Source organism: Vipera berus (assembly GCF_964194415.1).
Source record: "Vipera berus genome assembly, chromosome: 3".
Taxonomy (NCBI): domain Eukaryota; kingdom Metazoa; phylum Chordata; class Lepidosauria; order Squamata; family Viperidae; genus Vipera; species Vipera berus.
This window is the reverse complement of record NC_138204.1, coordinates 145,003,966-145,024,345: the sequence shown is the minus strand read 5'-3', so window position 1 is coordinate 145,024,345 and position 20,380 is coordinate 145,003,966. Positions and strand designations below refer to the sequence as shown.

General features: G+C 38.2%; 1 protein-coding gene across 2 annotated transcripts in view; it reads right to left on the bottom strand.

Annotated features, from left to right (window-relative positions):
* CDYL (chromodomain Y like) overlaps positions 1-20,380 on the bottom strand; it is a 125,346-nt gene that overhangs the window by 13,834 nt on the left and 91,132 nt on the right. For both annotated transcript variants that reach the window (XM_081324192.1, XM_081324193.1), the window contains 2 exons: positions 2,556-2,809; positions 447-619 (listed from right to left, as the gene is read on the bottom strand). In XM_081324192.1, coding sequence (XP_081180318.1) covers positions 447-619; positions 2,556-2,809 — 427 coding nt within the window. The remainder of the gene's footprint in view (positions 1-446; positions 620-2,555; positions 2,810-20,380) is intronic.

The window sequence follows — 20,380 nt, the reverse complement described above, 5'->3', positions numbered from 1 at the left end:
TCCTTTTCAGTGAAACAGGGAGATTGGGAAGCAGAACATTAAACTCTCATTCTGTGAGTTGTATGGTCCATACAGATAGACTCTCTCAACATATAATTAATTTCCAAACATCTAGTCTGAATAACCTTTCTGGATAATCTGGTTTCCCATAATATGAGACTGTTATGAAAGGTAAAAATTGCATCTATTCAATAAGTTTCTTCCGATATTAAAACTGTCTTGGAAACATGTTTAACCATGCTTAACCTACCGGATGTGCAACTCTTCCCAGTTTGAAAATTGACACCTTTACAATATCTCCAAAATAATAAATATTCTGATTTAAATCCATTTACTGACTGAGGGGAAAAAAAATCCAAGTATAATTGGGAATAACAGTTTTGGTTTCACAAATAGCTGTTTTAGCTCATGATTTGGTTAAGCACAAACAGAATAATTTTACAAACCTAATTGCATCTGCCATCTTAGTACTTTCCCTTTTTCTATCATCTGTCAAACGTCGAATAAAATAAATGAAATCAAGGCCACAACAGAAAACACTGCCAACTGCACTAAGAAGTACAAGTTTACTGTCATCAACGGCTGCTGTATGCAGTGCACTCTGGACTTCTTTCATCACCTGGAATGAGATGCATGAAACACATGAAAAAAAAAGGATATGGAATATTGCTTCTGAAAAGCTTTTCATTTGCCAAGTATTTCTGTAATGTGAACAGCAGGTGGCATATGTAACCAATTCAGTGACATCTAAATTTAGGACAAGGCTAAAAGTCCTCCCCCCCCAAAAAAAAGACAGACAACAATGGACAAATGTTTTTAAAATGTAAGCATTACCAATATTAACTTGCGTTGTGTTAAATTTTACCAAGCTGAGCAGTATTTATTCCCAAGGGATAAGCCTGATGTTTATGAATATCTAAATTCGCTGAAAAACTGGACAGAAAATCTTAATTCTTAACAAATAAGGTCATTTACAGATACAAAAATACAGAAAAATAGTACATAGGCAAATCAGTAAATCACTTAAGCCTTAGGGTAAGTTGAAGCTTCATATTTACATCCCTGTCAAATAGCTTTTAATTTCCATTATCCCAAATGTTTTAAATATACAGAACTTTAGGTTTGGAAACGAATATGATTGCTAGTATTATATCAGTGTAATACTACTAATATAATACTGTGGCACAATTCATAACTTGTTTTAATTTATAATTTCCCAATTTATGACCTGCAGTGGTGAAATGGATTGACAGTGACCTACGAAGTTTCAGGCTGACTTGTTTCTTAAGGAGGGGTGGGGCAGTGGCTCAGTGGTTAAGATGCTGGGCTTGTCTGGAAAGCCGGCAGCCCAGGTTTGAGACCTGAGCGCCAAGTGGCAGGATGAGCTCCCGTCCTTGCCCCAGCTCCTGCTAACCTAGCAGTTCAAAAGCATCCAAATGTGAGAAGATAAACAGGTACGAGTATGGTGGGAAGGTAACAGTGCTCTGTGATGTCATACTGTCCACATGACTGTAGAAGTGTCTTCAGATAGCGCTGGCTCAATGGCCTTGAAACGGAGATGAGCACTATCCCCTATAGTTGGCAATGACTAATGGAGAAAAATCCACAGGGACCCCTTTACCATTTGTTTCTTAAGAGCCCTCTGAAAATTTTTAAAAAATCCAAAGCATGGACTTTTTTTTGTAAGAAACATGTTCTACCAATCAGGCATCTTTGAACTCTCCTTATCATTCTAATCTTCTTGAAAATGCCTCCGCATCCTTATCTCAAGCACTAACCTCTACACCTGCATTTACTGATTTACTAATGTTTTGCCATTGATGTGCTGCTTAACTTTTAATGTCTGCACTATTTATTTATCAATACATGGCCACTCATCTGACAAAAAGTGACACTCGGTGGCATACAACCAGGTAAAACAATAAATATATAAAAACAATTATTATTAAAAATATAGAACAGTCATTATTAAAAAATATGTAAACCACCAAGCACAGGAGAGAATAAATATGAATCCCAATAACAGAGCCACCTTAGAATACCATTGTTCCTCTGGAACCCCAGGCCTGAAGACATAACTAGGTCATGAGGGACTATTAACAGATGAAAAACTTACTTCATTTTGGGGAGGAGAATGTTCCGTAAGGAGATGCCACAGCAGAGAAGGCCCACCTTCTGGGACCCACCTCTAGCAGTTGGGACCTGAAGTCTCTAGCAGGTGAAACCTTAAGCATACCTTTTCTGGCAGATCTAATGGGTTGGGCAGATGTAATCAAGAAGAGGCGATCCCCATGCCGTGAAGGATTTTAAAGATTAAAACCAACACCTTGTATTGACCTTGAAGCAAACTGGCAATCAGTGCAACCCACAGAGCAGAGGTGTAACATGTTGCCCCAGTTGAAACTTCTGAATACTCTTCAAGAACAGCCTCATGTAGAGCACATTACAGTAATCCAATCTGGAAGTGACTAGGGCACAGATGGCTGTGAGTTTCTGAGATAGCAGGAATCCCACCCTCCCAGTTAAAAAATCAAAAGTAATGAAGCAACTCTAACCTCTGGATTCAATGAATTGTTCTCTGATGATTTGGTGGATAATAAAATATGCGTGAATCCATCTTGCTTCCTGACAACAATGTCTCTGTAGCGGTAAGCACTTTCAGTTTGCCGCACACTGAATCGTAGCCTTTTATCAAAAGGCTGATCTCTCCTTTCATCAATAAATCTTCGTTTATTGGCTGCTACTCCTGTTACTGATGTCTGAATGTTGTTACCATTGGTTGCCAAGGCTTCTATAAAGGTAGATGTGCCTGTGAAAAGGGTTACAGTATTTTTAGTCCTCAGCTTTATTCAGGAAGCACATCAAATTCTTATTATATGGAAAACATGGTAATACCAAAATACTATAGCAAAGCATAACAGAAGCAAACACTAAATGTCTTAATGAAAGCTATTAAAAAAGCATTTCTGAAATGCAACTGCTTACGGTTCTACAGAATATATGTGAGAGAAGGAAGGGATTATACCTACATGGATAATAGGGCTAGGGTTGATATTAAAAGATAGATAACCACTGATTTCTTAGCAGAATCTTTATTTCATTGCTGATATAGAAAAATGTATACATACAAAATATTAAAAAAGTACACGAGCACATATATGTGTTGACTCTTAGTGATCATGTAAATCTTCTCCAAGGTGATCTGTCCCCAACTTGACCCTTCAGATCTCCCAACACTGCACCCATTTCTACTGTAATCACGTCCATATAATTTTCTATTAGTTGTCCTCTTCTTTTTCTTTCTACCTTTCCCAGCATTATAGACAACTCAAAGATTTTATATAATGTGTCCAAAATATGATAATTTGAGTCTGGTCATTTCTGTCTTAAGTGGCCACTCTGGATTGATTTGTTTTATGGTCCATAGTATTCTCAAGAGTCTTTTCCAATACCAGAGTTTAAATAATAATCTTTCTCCAATTCTTCAAAGTTCAAGTTTCACATTTACAGGTTCCTGATGTTTCTTTCTCTAATTTTAAGATTTATGTCTTTTATAAATATAAATTCTCTTCTTTCCTAAATTCCATATCCAAAAAGGATTGAAAGTGATGTTATTAATCTGCAGACCTATACACATATAAATATGCCACTGGAAATTTCGCTTTCTCATTTATACACTTTTTATATTTCATAGCTGACTTATTTTTTAGTGTTGTTGCTATTTCATAATCTATTTTAAAAATTCATGTTAAAAGACACTTTACAGATTCAACAAAACAAAAGATTCAAAGTATGGCTCATGGTTCCATTATGACCCAGGCTTCCAGGGAAAGATGGCCAATTGAAGAGAGCTCCACAGACAAATGGAGCTGTTGATCTGCAGCTTCATATAAAAGAGCCAAAGTAGATCAGCTCCTTTTGAACTTCTATGGATTAAACAGAATCACATGAGATTGCCCAAGCTATTTCTCTTTATCGATGTTTCTTTTCCTCATAAAAAGGCCACAGGACAGTAATCTTGAGGTGGGGATGGGGAATTAGGAGATGGGGGAGTTTACCATTTTTCTCCAGCTGCAAAGTGAAGCCTTTCCAGGATTTTTATTTATTTTTATTTTAATCCCATTTATATCCCGCCCTTCTCCGAAGACTCAGGGCGGCTTACAAGCTTAGCAGTAGCCTTCATTCTATGTATATGCCTGCTTCCCTTCCTAACTAGATACACTTCCCTTCCTAACTAGATACACTTCCCTTCCTAACTAGTTTGGAAGCTGACAATGGATTTAAGGAAGTTAGACACCTTTGGAATGACAAGATTGGAAACACTGGGTGAGTGAATGCTTTTAATCCTTAATATTAGAATATGAAGATTTACCGTACTTTAAAAGTTTTATAACTTTTAAGAATTTAAATAACAAAAAGTAAGATAAGGTTTTGGGTACAGAAAATTCTAGGGGTTCAAAAAAATTAGGTTTTGGACTTTGAATATTAATATTTTGATATATGCATTTTACTTTTAATGTTTATAGTTAGTGAAAGAAATTATATATATAATTAGCTTAAAGCATGATGTGTAGACCTTCCCTATTTTATGATAGATTGACAATTTTTCACTGAAAATGTGCCAATGCTAAAAATATGAAAAAGTATCTTCTGATTAAAGATATAAAAATGGTAACTTTTGGTAGTTTGAGAATAATGAATTTAAAAATTACTGGGCTAACTTAAATTCTAGGCTTGACAGTCAAAGAAAGAATTGTACTCTGGAAACCTGCATGATTAGTCATGAAATATAAAAGAGGAGTAATATCATCACATACTAAGCACTTTTGTATACATGTACGATGAGTATGAAGTTATGAAATTGGACCTTTTAACTATCTATAACAACCGCAGGGTATTTACTTCTATAATTTAATAGAAAATAAGTACATTGTTTGGTTTCACAGAAAATAAAAAATAATATATACAAAATATACAAAAAATGCCTATTAATATGTGGATTTCCACTTGAACTTTAAGAAAAGTAATTCTGCTGGATCAACAGGTAATCCATATAGTCTCACATGCTTCTTTCAATAATGGTGACTTGTCACCATGAAATATACATAGACCTCATGAGGATACTCTCAAGTATTTTATATTCTTAGAATTTGATCTTAATAAATATATATTCCTAAATATGACTATTGATACAGTTGTGAAATGTGTATCCAGTGTGAATTTATTTTGCTCTTTTAAATTGTCTGGTCTGTTTTCCTTTTGTGTCACTGCTGTACTGATCAAATACTTTGAACTGTTTTGAAGGAACATGGGAATAAGTTAAGTTTTTTTAAAAATTGATATTTAAGTAATTAGCTGACCAAAGAACAACATATCACTTTAAAGTTATGGCCTTTAATATATTGTACTACACATTGCTTACTAAACACCCACTTTCTTTTTTAGAACATAAGCCAAAGTTGTATACAAACTTATAGGAACTTCTCTGAGTCCTACAATTTCTCCTGGCAGCATGCTTCCAACAAACCTCCCTAATTCCACTGATACAGTTTTCACCGCCAAATATTTTTGGCCATGGCTACTACCAGCTGAAATCTGACTCTTCAGTGGCATTTTTGCTCATATTTATCACTGTTCCGAAAAAAGGTGGGGAGTACAGCATTTAAGTAGCTGTTTTCAGTAAAGATACAATTTCTCTATGCATTCATCTTCACAGAAAATAACAGAATGCCTCAACAGATTTTGAGATACACAAAATAAGCATAATATAATATTTACTAAATTTGGTAAGAAATATGTTCGGACAGCTAAATTTTACTTTCATGTCCATGTTCACTGTGCTTGCAGAAAGAGTGTAACCACATATTTCTGTTTCTAGCAAAGCAGACACTAGTTCAAAACATATCACCATAGATTCCACGTATATGTCAACCACATATTCTGCCAATGAGCCTCGGGACCTCAGAATGATATGCAGCCTACCAAGTGGCTGGTCTGACTGTTTGTCTCCAGGGGGTGGGAAGTTATTGGTTTTTGTTTTTCAGGTTTTATTCTTGTAAACATACCTACTCTGTAGCTCTCTACCCACACTCCTTCCCAAAAACTTGCAGGTACCCATGCATTCGGAGGCATGTGTGGAATGATGTACGACTTACAAAAACTGTACTATATTCATATCAAGTGTCCTCATATAAATTTTGTCCAATGCTGAATATTAGTTACCAGTTTTTAGCTACTAGATAATAAATTATTACTATCAGCAACTTGAAAGTTCTGCTTGGAGAGAGAAATTTCCACGCTTACTCTATCCCAAAATGTTTTAACTACACTATAAGACAAACAAGGAATTAGCTTTTATCCTTTTCTATTCCAGTATAGCAGTCTTGTAAATATGATGGTGATCACAACCATGCTCTTTTCCACCATTCTTCTACTTTTGGTAGCATTCTAACAGTGTTCTGTTTTACAATTTTAACAAGTTTTCTTTTGTTTGTTCCTTAGATGAAGAGCAGAACAGCTTCAGATGTAAGCTGTATACTGAAAAACAGATGACAGAAAGCCATGGGGGTTGGATCCAAAGAACCAGAGCAGAAGGAAAACAGTACTATTCCTAAATGCACTATAACTGCATTAAACAGGTTCTAAATTCATTTGTATCTTCTTCTCTAGCAAAGGTGGGATTATAGCATGGCTGGCTCAGGAATTCTGGGAGTTGAAGTCCATAAATCAGACATGTCAAACACAAGGCCCGGGGGCCAGATCCAGCCCGCGAAGTGGTTTCATGTGGCCCCAGAAGCCATCCTGGAAACAGTGAGGGAAAGGTCCCCGCTGCCTTGGCCCAGAGACCCTCCTTCTCCCAGAGACCCCCAGATCTGTCCCACTCCTGCCCAGGCCCCCATAGGCACCCTTGATGCCAATGATGTAGAGCTGGCCATGCCCACCCAGTAGACCATACGCACTCCAGCTGCGCTCACCCAGTAGGCCGCACCCACCCTGGCCATACCCACCCAGCCCGCCGAGGGCAACCACAATGCTGAAGTGGCCCTCAATAAAATTGAGTTTGACACTCCTGCCATAAATCATAAAAGGGTCATCCTTCTCTATCCCTGCTCTATAGGAACCTTTGCAAGTAGAAGTTTCTTGAATATAGTTTTCTTTTTCATCTATAACATTTTACATGTAGTACAGAACAACCTACTGAAAACAAAGTATTTTCCACATATAGAAGGACATCCCTTAATCTGGCCTTATGTGTATAATTTAATTTAAGCATCTGCTGATTCCAAACCTACTCTGGACAGTATACAATAAAGCCAAAAGAATTGTAGAGTAAGGAAAATACTTACTCTTGATAGAGACATGTAAGCTTCTAATCAAAGTGACAAGGAGTATAACATAATTTAAGTCCACAACAGACAGATAACATTTGTAAGCGGTTCAGACAGAAGTCTTCTCTAATTCAAAGATGTATGTGGAGACAGGAGGAAATACAGCACAATCAGACTTGCAAGATTATGTTATTGTAGCCAGTCTCATTAAAAAATATACAGCTTTTATGTGGAGTTGATTTCTTGGTTGGATCTATCTAGTGAGGCTGATAGAATAGGAAGTACAATATAATAATTACAAATTGTTCTTCGAGTTAGATGGCAATTGGGCCTGGCCTTGCCATTGTTAAGGAGTGCAGTTGTAAAGTGTGATGTCACAAGACTGCATCCTTTACCAATGGTAATCCCAAAAGTCCCCAATGCCCTCATATATCCAAGACATGCGGTCGTTAAGTTGGAAGTTTTTTTATTTTTTATTTTAATCCCATTTATATCCCGCCCTTCTCCAAAGACTCAGGGTGGCTTACAATCTAAGCAGAAATCAAATGTGCTTAGCAATAGCCTTCATTCTATGTATATGCCTGCTTATTAGGGCTTTTGCCCCCCCCCAGCAGCATTATTACAAAGTCAGCTTAATTGCCCCCAACAATCTGGGTCCTCATTTTACCTACCTCGGAAGGATGGAAGGCTGAGTCAACCTTGAGCCTGGTGGGATGCGAACCTGCAATAATTGCAGGCAGCTGGTGTTACTTAAGGAGGCATTAGCCCACTGCTCCACCAAGTTGCAGGAGTCCCAGATAAGGAGCGTGAAGGGGATACTGAACGGGGTTGGAAAGATAGAGGAGGCCTTGAGGAGTAGCAGCTAAGAAAACTGGTGACAGAGAGGAGTACAGTATATTCCTTCCCTCAGATTGGTATGAGGGAAAAGTTCTGTTTCTGTCAGACACAGCCAAGATTCAGAAGAAGCAAACAGTCGAAAAGCCGAACCAGGAACAAATAAGGAGAAAAGATGAAGGAAATGTAAAGATTTTTGACAGAACAGAAATAGAAAGCAGAACCTAAAATAGAAAATAATTAAAATAGACAAGAGTTTTATTATTAAGATTTGTTTCTACACTAGCTGTAGGCATTTATAATTTACAATTCCTTTTCTTTTACTTGTAGACTTTTCTTTTGTAAAATAAAATAAAACATCTTTCCCCACAGGAGATGCAAAACTCCAACCAACCGTCCAAGTTTCCATTACTTGGTGACTTTTGAGTCTGATTGGTTTGGTTATTGGTTGAACAAGCAAACAAAAAACCCTGTGTCATAGCCACACCACAAACAGGAGTTCCAATCATCCTAACCCAAGGCTTGAGTAAATAACTTTTAAGGCTTTCTGGAACATCATCCAGATAAGACCCTCATGGAAATCAAGAGGAATCTCATTTCAGAATGAAGGTGCGAAGACAGGAGGCATATTTTTGGGGCTCCAATAGATACATTTAACTGAAGAAGTCTGCAGCGCATCAACTCTGTTGTATTAAACATGGCTGATACCACAGGTAATAGGCAGATCCTCAAATAGCCAGGCTTTATTCCATGCAACTTTGTAGGTCATATGTAACATTTTGAATCATGGTTTTGAAGCATACTGGCAATACTACACCATCTTCCTATCATAGCTAACCAAGTGCCTCGGACAGTGTTCTAGCTGGAGAAAAGATATTTTCCAGCCTGGTACTTACCCTGTATGCAAGTGGAAAACTGCAAAACTGTAGGCAAATTTGACATCTGAACAGTAGGTATATGCATGTATCTAATGTTCAAATATATTTTACAATATTGGGCCTCTTTAGAGTGTACAGTTATGTCGCTTAGGTTATTTAAATCAGTAGAAATAAACATTTATCTTTCTCCCAGAATGAACATTAACAAAATGAACACTAATGGTCAACTAAATGAGCATTAAAAATGGTGCACACTTCAGCATAATAGTATTTACTAAACACACATTTGTGTATTGTGAACATCAAAGACCCCCACCCCCAAAACCTACTTGGCCATTAGACATACCGTATATACTTGAGTATAAGCCGACTCGAGTATAAGCCGAGACCCCTAATTTTACCCCCAAAAACTGGGAAAAGTTCTTGACTCAAGTATAAGCCGAGGCTGGGATCCGCCGAGTGGCTTTCAGCACTGGAGAAAATGCAAAATCGCTCGAGACCAAACTCGAAGGAATCAGCTGCCGGTGGGAGTGAGGCGATCTGTGCGGTCCCGTGACAGCCAGTCAGGCAAGCAACGCGAAGAGCGGCAGGGCTTTATTTTTGCACCGTGGAGCTCCCCCTCCCCCTCCTCCCAAACTCCCCCTCTCTCCCCCTTCCCCCCACTTCCCAGAGCTGAATACAGGGTATTAACCGGCGGCGGAGGCTTGCAGAACGGCGGATCGAGCCTCTGTCGCCAGCGGCTGGATCCGCGCTCCGCAAGCCTCTGCCGCCGGCGGAGGCTGGATCCGTGCTCCACAAGCCTCTGCCGCCGGCGGAGGCTGGATCCGTGCTCCACAAGCCTCTGCCGCAAGCCTCTGCCGCCGGCGGTTCCAGCCTCCGCCGGCGGCAGAGGCTTGCGGAGCGCGGATCCAGCCGGCGGCAGAGGCTTGCGGAGCGCGGATCCAGTGGGGGGGAAAAGCCCTTTAGCAGGATTTGCCTGCATGCCGGCGGAGGCTGGATCCATGCTCCACAAGCCTCTGCCGCCGGCTGGATCCGCGCCCTGCCGCTGGCAGAGGCTTGCGGAGCGCGAATCCAGTGGGGGGGAAAAGCCCTTTAGCAGGATTTGCCTGCATGCCGGCGGAGGGTGGATCCGCGCTCCGCAAGCCTCTGCCGCCGGCTGGATCCGCGCCCTGCCGCCGGCAGAGGCTTGCGGAGCGCGGATCTAGTGGGGGGAGAAAAGCCCTTTAGCAGGATTTGCCTGCATACCGGCGGAGGGTGGATCCGTGCTCCACAAGCCTCTGCCGCCGGCTGGATCCGCGCCCTGCCGCCGGCAGAGGCTTGCGGAGCGCGGATCCAGTGGGGGGGGGGAAAAGCCCTTTAGCAGGATTTGCCTGCATGCCGGCGGAGGGTGGATCCGTGCTCCACAAGCCTCTGCCGCCGGCTGGATCCGCGCCCTGCCGCCGGCAGAGGCTTGCGGAGCGCGGATCCAGTGGGGGGGGGAAAAGCCCTTTAGCAGGATTTGCCTGCATGCCGGCGGAGGGTGGATCCGTGCTCCACAAGCCTCTGCCGCAAGCGAGCGATGGGGGGGAAAGCGGCGGGCGGTGAGTTGGGGCGCAGCGGGCGAGCGAGCGATGGGGAGAAAGCGGCGGGCGGTGAGTTGGGGCGCAGCGGGCGAGCGAGCGATGGGGGGGAAAGCGGCGGGCGGTGAGTTGGGGCGCAGCGGGCGAGCGAGCGATGGGGGGAAAGCGGCGGGCGGTGAGTTGGGGCGCAGCGGGCGAGCGAGCGATGGGGGGGGAAAGCGGCGGGCGGTGTGTTCGGGGCGCAGCGGGCGAGGCAGCGGGCGGGCGAGCGAGCGATGGGGGGGAAGCGGCGGCGGCGCGGCGCTGCGGGCCGGGAGGGGGGCGCGGCAGGGGCTGCCCCTCCTGCCGAGGAGCCGAGCCCGGCGGCGTGTGTGTGTGTGTGTGTGTGTGTGTGTGTGTGTGTCAGACCCGCAGGAATGACTAGTTGCGTTTCTCTGTGTGTCAAGCCCCATGGGCTCGACACACAGGAAGGGGGGGAATGCCGGAATGCCGCTTCCCTACCAGCCATTCCCGTGGGTCTGACACACACACGCACGCACGAGGGGGAGAAACAACGCTGGACTGCCGCCAGCTCTGCAAGGCTCTGCCGCTCCCTTCTCTCAGCAGCCTGTTCCGAACGAAGGGACAGTTCTTTTTTTTGTTGACTGGAGTATAAGCCGAAGTGGAGTTTTTCAGCCCAAAAAGTGGGCTGAAAAATTCGGCTTATACTCAAGTATATACGGTATTTGGGATTTAAGAGAAGGGACTCACAATGGATATTGTGGTAGATGTAACCAATCACAAAGTATCATTTTTCTAGACCAGGGGTAGGCAACCTCGGCTCTTTTATGACTCATGGACTTCAACTCCCAGAATTCGTGAGGTTGCCTACCCCTGTTCTAGGCCAAAACTGGTATGTCTCTGAGATAACAAATTGCCTAAGAATAAAAAGGGATGCATGGAGGAGGGGGTGTAGTTTCCAAATAATAATGTCAATAATGAGTAATGTCACCCTTTTGCCACAAAGGAAAGTAATATACTCAGCAAGCAAATACAGCCATCCACATACAAACAAAAATAAACAAGCAAAATACATACACATTAAAGTCAGTTCATTCAAAAAACCAAAGCAAAATATGCCCTGTAGCTGAAATAAGTAAATAAGTTATTTGCTTTCTCATGACCGACCTATCTAGAAGAGATTTCAATTATTGAAGAAAAACAGAATAAATAAATCACAAATGTAAGAAATACACTTAAATGGTCATAATGGGAGTATAGATGGGAAGTGGAAAGCAACTAAGCTGTACTTTGATGACTGGATGTGTATAAGAGTGTAACTAAATCACACTAAAACCGGTAATTCTTGCCAGTAAAAAAAAAGGTCAAGTTAAATTTATAAAACAATTAAAATAATTTCTTCAAAATATCAAGAGCAAATTGAAAAAAGTTCCACATGGCTAGACAATTCAGGAAATGAGAGGGGAGGAGCATTTTTTTACTTAAAAGAAAATAGGAAGTAATGAACTTAGGGGACATGTTAAAACAAATAAAGAAGTACATAAATAAAGCAAATCTTCTGAAACATACAAAATTACAGATGCTAAAAATTTGCAGTGATATAAGAGGTGGTTAAAAAAAGAGATTAAAGTCAAAATTGAGGAATGAAAGGAAATATAATTTTGCAGAAAGTGAAATATTTTTGAGGAAAAGTTGGAATGCAATAATAAAAAAAGAAATTAACAAAAGGTCAGCTAAGTAACACCAACTATTACAGGTCACTATTTGTGCATTATTTTAAGGGTTTTTTTATCCCATCTTTATATTTCTATTCTATAAATAATGTAAGATGACGAACATATCTGATATGCCCAAAGTCACCCAGCCAATTTTTCAGGCCTAAATTGGTATCATTTTGTTGAGTGAAAAAACATATTCATAATTAACACATAATCATTTTATTTCAGATGGGCACTTAAAATGGGAATTAGAAAGGTAATGGAATAGCAAAATTTCTCCTTTTCCTCCTTTTCCTTTTATGTGCAGGTACAATTTGTATGCTAATATGCAGATAATGACCAATCCTATTTCAGTCAACCTTTCCTCCTCATAAAAAAACTTTTCTGTGCATAAATTATCTGTGGTGGGGTATTTAGAAAAAGGGACACATATCACAGCATTATAGGAAAGCCAGCTAATAAATCCTACATTCATCCTGATAAATAAAAAAAAGAAAAACTGGGCATGCCATCCATCAAAGAGCAGTTTTATTATTGTGTAACCAATGAAAGAGTGTAAATCATGGATAAAAAAATTCTAGAAATATCTTAATGCAGAACATAACATGCACACATTATATAAAAATGTTAATAGTATGTAAATCCTAATAGTAAAAATAGCCACAAATAATTATTAATTAATAACAACAAATAGGATGCTTCAATCTCTAGCGAATCATACAAAATTACCTTGCCATTCAACAAACCAAGGAACCATTGTCAATTGGCTAAAGTGGTGTTTCTCTGCCTAAGCAGAGGGTTGGACTAGAAGACCTCCAAGGTCCCTTCCAACTATTATATTATTATTATTACTATTACTATTATTATTATTATTATTATTATTATTATTATTATTATTATTATTATTATTATTATTATTATTATTATTATTATTATTATTATTATTATTATCAGCACCACCACCACCAATTCCTCCTCCTCTGGCTGATCTCTAATTTTATTAGGCAAAATGCTACAATTAGACAGTTTACTTGAATGAATCCTCTTTGGCACAAACTTGTATTATTTCAAAATCAGTAGATTTTCTTAACTTTCTGTCCAAAGTTTTGTTTTACTAATATGAATGCTTGAACAACAAGACATTTACACTTCCTAGCGGAATGCAATACAAAAACTGCAGCAGATTAGGAACAGATCCATAAGATCCATCAAAATGAACTCAGTTGTGGTATGGATGAAAGCAATAATGAAATCTGCTAGCATCTATTTTTTTCTGGTCAAAAATACATATTAAAAAGTCATTTATGAGAGATGTACCAGAATGTGACTATATGTTTCTGAAAGCTGCACAGAAAAGAATCTTAACAGTAAAAAAAAAGACTACTTCGGAGAGATGATCATTTAAAAAACTGTCACGGTAATTTATTCTACAAAGAATTATATTTTAAATTTAAAATATAGGAGTTGAATAAATGTTTTTTTGGGTAGAGCTAGATAACACAGCAGAGACAGGGCTACTGTTGTAAACAACCAACCCAGCTGTGTAGGCTCTTCTTTCCCATAATAAATGGCTTTGACAATAATATCATGATTTCAATAGTTAGAAACCACGTGCACAAACAAGGCAGAGCAAGTGAGAGAGGTACATTATCTCCCTGCTTCCAACTCTTCAACCAAGTTATTTATTTAGTACATGTTACAAAGATAATGGGCGCCTATTACAGGCTATCATTTGCAGCAACAACCCCCTTTCATCGATCTCTCAGAGAATCAATGGATTACATCAAACAATACATGTGCGGATTTAGTTTACCCAACAAAGGTCTTCCTTGCTCCTTTTTCTACATGTCTGGTGGGAGTATCTCTTAATTTGCAAAGCTGAGTTGGGAAAGAAAGTTGAACAGAGGTAAGCACATTGGTTTGTGCTTAAATTGTAAGCCGCCCTGAGTCTTCGGAGAAGGGCGGGATATAAATGGGATTAAAATAAAAAAATAAAAAAAATCCTTACAAACAAAATTGGGACCAGATTTCTGTTTTGCTAAGCCAGGTGGTTGTTAAATAAGCTGTGCCTGATTTTACAATCTGTTTTGCCACGGTGGTTAAGCAAATCACTGCAGTTGTTAAGTGAATCACATGATTGTTAAGCAAATTCAGCTTGCCCTATTGGAGCTGGCTGGGAAGATTGCAAGTGGTGGCCACAAGCACCTGGGACACTGCAATGATCATAAATACACAAAAGATGCCAAGTGTCTAAATTCTGATCATATGATCATGGGGATGCTCCAACGGTCATGTGAGGACCAATCATAAGTCACTGTTTTCAGTGTGGTTTTAACTTTGAACAGTTGCTAAACAAATGGTTGTAAGTCAAAGCCTACCCATATTCAGCACAAAAATAATGTAACATGGCCTCTTAATATTATAAACATAGCTAGATTAATCCTCTGTTACTAAACCATAAAACTGTGAAACTGCTCAGATGGGAATAAAAAAACCCCTCAAAGAGGTTCTAGAGCCAGTATATAAAAATGAATTATAACAGATTTCTTACATTTGATAAGAAAATAACACATACATAAACTGATATCAATGATACACAGATTTTCGAACTTTTAATTTGTTGCTGTGGCTTAGATGGAACTTAAAAAATGATGAGCCTTAAGGTCCACCTCACTTCCCATACAGTTCCATAAGTTTGCATCTGTCTTTATACAAAGGGAAAAAACAGTCCAACCTATCAAAAACAGTACCATAAAAAGCAGAATAGAAACACAAGTTAAGATAGGCACCTGTCCAGCCTAGACGAGTTCAAATCACCAGGACCAGATGGATTACATCCCAAGGTTCTCAAGGAACTGTCAGATGTGATCTCAGAACCACTGAACTATATTTTTCAAAGATCCTGGAGCACTGGGGAACTACCAGAGGACTGGAAAAGAGCTGAAGTAGTTCCCATCTTCAAAAAAGGGAAAAAAATGGATCCAGGAAATTACAAACCTATCAGCCTGACCTCAATACCTGGGAAGATTCTGGAAAAGATAACCAAACAACAAATCAGCGAGCACCTAGAGGCAAACAAAGTCATTACTAAAAGCCAGCATGGGTTTGTCAAAAACAGATCATGCCAGACAAATCTTATTACATTATTTGACCAAGTGACAAAATTAGTGGACGAGAGGAATGCTGTGGATATAATTTATCTGGACTTCAGTAAGGCATTTGATAAAGTAGATCACAACCTACTACTTCATAAGACAGAAAAATGTGGGTTAGACAGCATCACCAGATGGATTCGTAGCTGGCTGACCGGCCGTACTCAGTGTGTGGTCTTCAATGGAACTGAATCTACATGGAGGGAAGTGTGTAGTAGGGTGCCCCAGGACTCTGTTCTAGGTCCAGTGCTCTTCAACATCTTCATCAATGGATAAGGGGATAGATGGCTAACTCATCAAATTTGCAGAGGACACCAAGCTGGCAGGAATAGCCAACACTCCAGAAGTTAGACTTAAGATACAGGAGGATCTGGACAGACTTGAACATTGGGCTCTATCTAACAAAATGAAATTCAGTGGTGAAAAAAGTAAGGTTCTACATTTAGGCAAGAAAAACCAAATGTACAGGTATAGTATAGGTGGTTCCTTGCTCAATAGTAGTAACTGTGAGAGGGATCTCGGAATCCTAGTGAACAATCACTTCAATATGAGCCAGCAGTGTGCTGCAGCTGCCAAAAAAGCCAACACAGTGCTAGGCTGCATTAACAGAGGAATAGAATCAAGATCATGTGAAGTATTAATACCACTTTACAATGCCTTGGTAAGGCCACACTTGGAATACTGCATCCAGTTTTGGTCACCATGATGTAAAAAAGATGTTGAGACTCTAGAAAGACTAAAGAGAAAAGCAACAAAGATGATTAGGGGACTGGAGGCTAAAACACATAAGGAACGGTTGCTGGAATTGGGTATGTCTAGTTTAATGAAAAGAAGGACTATGGGTGACATGATAGCAGTATTCCAATACCTCAGGGGTTGCCACAAAGAAGAGGGAGTCAAGCTATTCTCCAAAGCACCTGAAGGCAGGACAAGAAGCAATGGATGGAAACTAACCAAGGAGAGAAGCAATCTAGAACTAAGGACAGAACAATTCCTGATAGAACAATTAACGAGTGGAACAACCTGCCTCTAGAAGTGGTGAATGCTCCAACACTGGAAGTCTGTAAGAAGAGACTGGACAGCCATTTGTTTGTAATGGTATAGTGTTTCCTGCCTGAGCAGGTGGTTGGACTAGATGGCCTCCAAGATCCTTTCCATCATCATCATTATTATTATTTTCCCTCTCAGCCAGTAACAGTATTGCTTAAATAAAATTTGGCATTTAGCCCAATATTTATGATTTAAAAAGCTGTCTTGCTTTAATATTAACCCCACATCTATGGCCATAATAGTATGTTTAGATTTGACCTTTAGACAAGGCTTTCTATTTTAGATGAGAACAGGAAATATTTATTTTAATATGCTGTTTTCAGGTTGCTTTTTAAAATAATATAGCGATATGATATATATATATATATATATATATATATATATATATATATATATATATATATATATATATATATATATATATATATACACACACACACACACACACACACACACACACACACACACAGGTGTATATATATATATATATGTGTGTGTGTGTGTGTGTGTGTGTGTGTGTGTGTGTAAATTACTAACAAAGAATTTAAAGGGAAACTGAGATGCATTTCTAACTCTTTAGTCTTCATCAGTCAGCTATACCCTTCTGAGATTCGAACCTGGGCTGATTGCATACTAGGCAGTGTTATTTGCCTCTAAGCCACAAGGTCTCTCTCGCTTTTGTTAGATTTTTTTTTTTTGCAAGGGAAGATATGTTTCAAATGTTAACTATTTAGATTACCTTGCTAGGCCCCAAACATGGAGCAAATCTTTATTTCCTGTTTTCAGCCTATCTTGAAGGCCATCGAACAGGCTGTAGTCACACTGGACAGTTCATATATTTGTGTAAAACAGGAAATAAAGATTTGCTCCATGTTTGGGGCCTAGCAAGGTAATCTAAATAGTTAACATTTGAAATATATATATATATATATATATATATATATATATATATATATATATATATATATATATATATATATATATATATATATATATATATATACACACACACACACACACACACACACACACACATACTATACACACACACACACACACACAAGCTGAAACAGGAAATAAGATCTGTCCCATGTTTGGGGCCTAGCAAGGTAATCTAAATACTTAACAAACATTTTTTATATATATATATGTATATATATATATATATATATATATATATATATATATATATATATATATATATATATATATATATATATATATATATATATATATATATATATATATATATATATATATATATATATGTATATATATATATATGTATATATATATATGTATATGTATATATATATATATATATATATATATATATATATATATATATATATATATATATATATATATATATATATATATATATATATATATATATATATATATATATATTCTCTTATGTACATATATACAGAATATGTTGTAGTTCTCCCCCCCCCCCCCAAATGCAGTTATCCAAACAAAACTTGGCGGTTTGGGTTGTATCTAAAAATATTTTTGTTACCAAACATTGATGGAACTAACTTTCCATTTGCAGGAGTCAGTATAGAAACAAAACTATGTGAGTTCAATGATGAGACTACTTTTATTCTTTTAACCCCGTAGAAAGCAAGGTGCCAGATTTATGGACAAATGACTTGAAAAAAGTACAATTCAAGCTTTATATGCATCTGACTCAAATATGAAGATATGTCCAAATGTATAAATTATACACAAGGCAATCAAGGCAATTCTTTTTTAAAAAAATAAATTTAGTTTATTTATGTATTAATAGTATAAGATACAAAAATACAGTAGAAAATAGTAGGAAAAATAGGGGAGGGAAAAGTGTGGGAAAAAGACAGAAAAGGTGTTGACCTGACTCCCTTTGGTGTAGTAGAATAACATAATAACATCAAATCTTAACTTTTTACTTTTACATAATAGTATAAACTAGCCATTTCTATAACAACAAACCTAGAATCGATAAAACCCAAAATCAAAGTTTCATTTTTTTCCACCTCAAGCACAAGGTCCAGAAGCGGCTTCCAAGTAGAAACAAAAGTAGTTGTATTTTTGTCTTTAAGCAAAACAGTCAGTTTATGCATCTCTGCTAACTCCATCAACTTCTGCAGTCATTCATTCATTGTGGGAATTTTAAAGTGTCCTTCCATTTTTGTGCATAAAGTAATATTGCTGTCCTCAACATATATAGCATCAAAGTTCCAATTTCCCCCCCCCCCCCAAGTCTTTTTCTATTAAACCCAAAAGAAAAATTTCTGGTTTTATCTTTATATTAACTTTGAGAATCTTCTGTATTAAGATGCAAATCCTACTCCAATATTTCTTTGTTTCGTCGCATGTCCACCATAAGTGATAAAAGGTCCCTTCTTTTACATTTCTAACATTCATTTAAAATACCTTTATACATTCTTGACAACTTATCTGGTGTTAAATACCAACCCTACATCATCTTATAAAAAAATTCTTTTAAGTTAGAGCCTTGGTGGAGCAGTGGGCTAATGCCTCCTTAAGTAACACCAGCTGCCTGCAATTAGTGCAGGTTCGCATCCCACCAGGCTCAAGGTTGACTCAGCCTTCCATCCTTCCGAGGTAGGTAAAATGAGGACCCAGATTGTTGGGGGCAATTAAGCTGACTTTGTAATAATGCCGCTTGGAGTGTGTGTGAAAGCCCTACTAAGCAGGCATATACATAGAATGAAGGCTACTGCTAAGCTTGTCAGCCGCCCTGAGTCTTCGGAGAAGGGCGGGATATAAATGGAATTAAAATTTTAAAAAAAAATTTATAATTTAATGTAAATTTTAAACCTTTCGTCCGCACATTCTTCCATTGTTTAAGCATGACACATCCAAAATTACTTGCCCACTGAATCATACAGTAAGACATGTTCATTCTCCAAATTCAAATTCAATAAGAATTTGTAAACTTTAGCAATATGTTCATGACTACCACACAGTAGGATTTCCAATTCGTTTTTCACAAAATCAAACACATAACTCTTTTTGTCTGCTTTAAATCTTTCTTTCAATTGTAAATATATAAACCAATGGCAGACACGTCCTTTTAACTCCTCCTTAGACTTAAGGATAGGATCACCAAAGTTAAAATATACTATTTGACTGTAAGTCCACCAGTCTGGCTTCTCCAGCATTTCTTTTCTAAAAAAAAAAGCTTCCTGGAATGACACCCAGAGAGGCAACTTTACAGAAAGCCTTGTTTTATATTTATTCCAAACTCTTAGGATAACACACCTAAAAATGGTTATTAAAATCAATGTTTACTTTAACTTTGTTTTACCATAATCTTAATTCATGATCTTCTAAATCAAGTACCTCTCATTTAGCCAGACCAAATACAAATGCATAAAAATACAATTTCAAATCGGGTAGACCTAAACCTCCTCTCTCCATAACATCTTGCAAAAGGATAGTGATATATTGATTAAAAAAATCTGATTTTAAGGTTGAAAAAAAGTGAAATACTTGGGGTTATATTGACAAATACAAACATAAAATTGTTTCCCAATAACTATGTGCCTCTTTGAAATGATATCAAAAAGGATTTATTAAGATGGGATAAGTTAATCGCATTTATCATTATTGGGTAGATTTTCTGTAATTAAGACGAATGTTTTACCAAATATGCTTTTTTTGTTTCAGGTGTTATCAATACTTGCAACTGATACTCCTATTAAACAATGGCAGAAGGATATTTCCAAGTTCATATGGCAAGGGAAAAAACCCAAAAATTAGATATAAAGCAATTCTAACCAGAAAGTATTTGGAGAATTTTTTCACTGCTTGCAATTTTATTTTTTTTCTCAAAATGTTTTAGCTTATTAA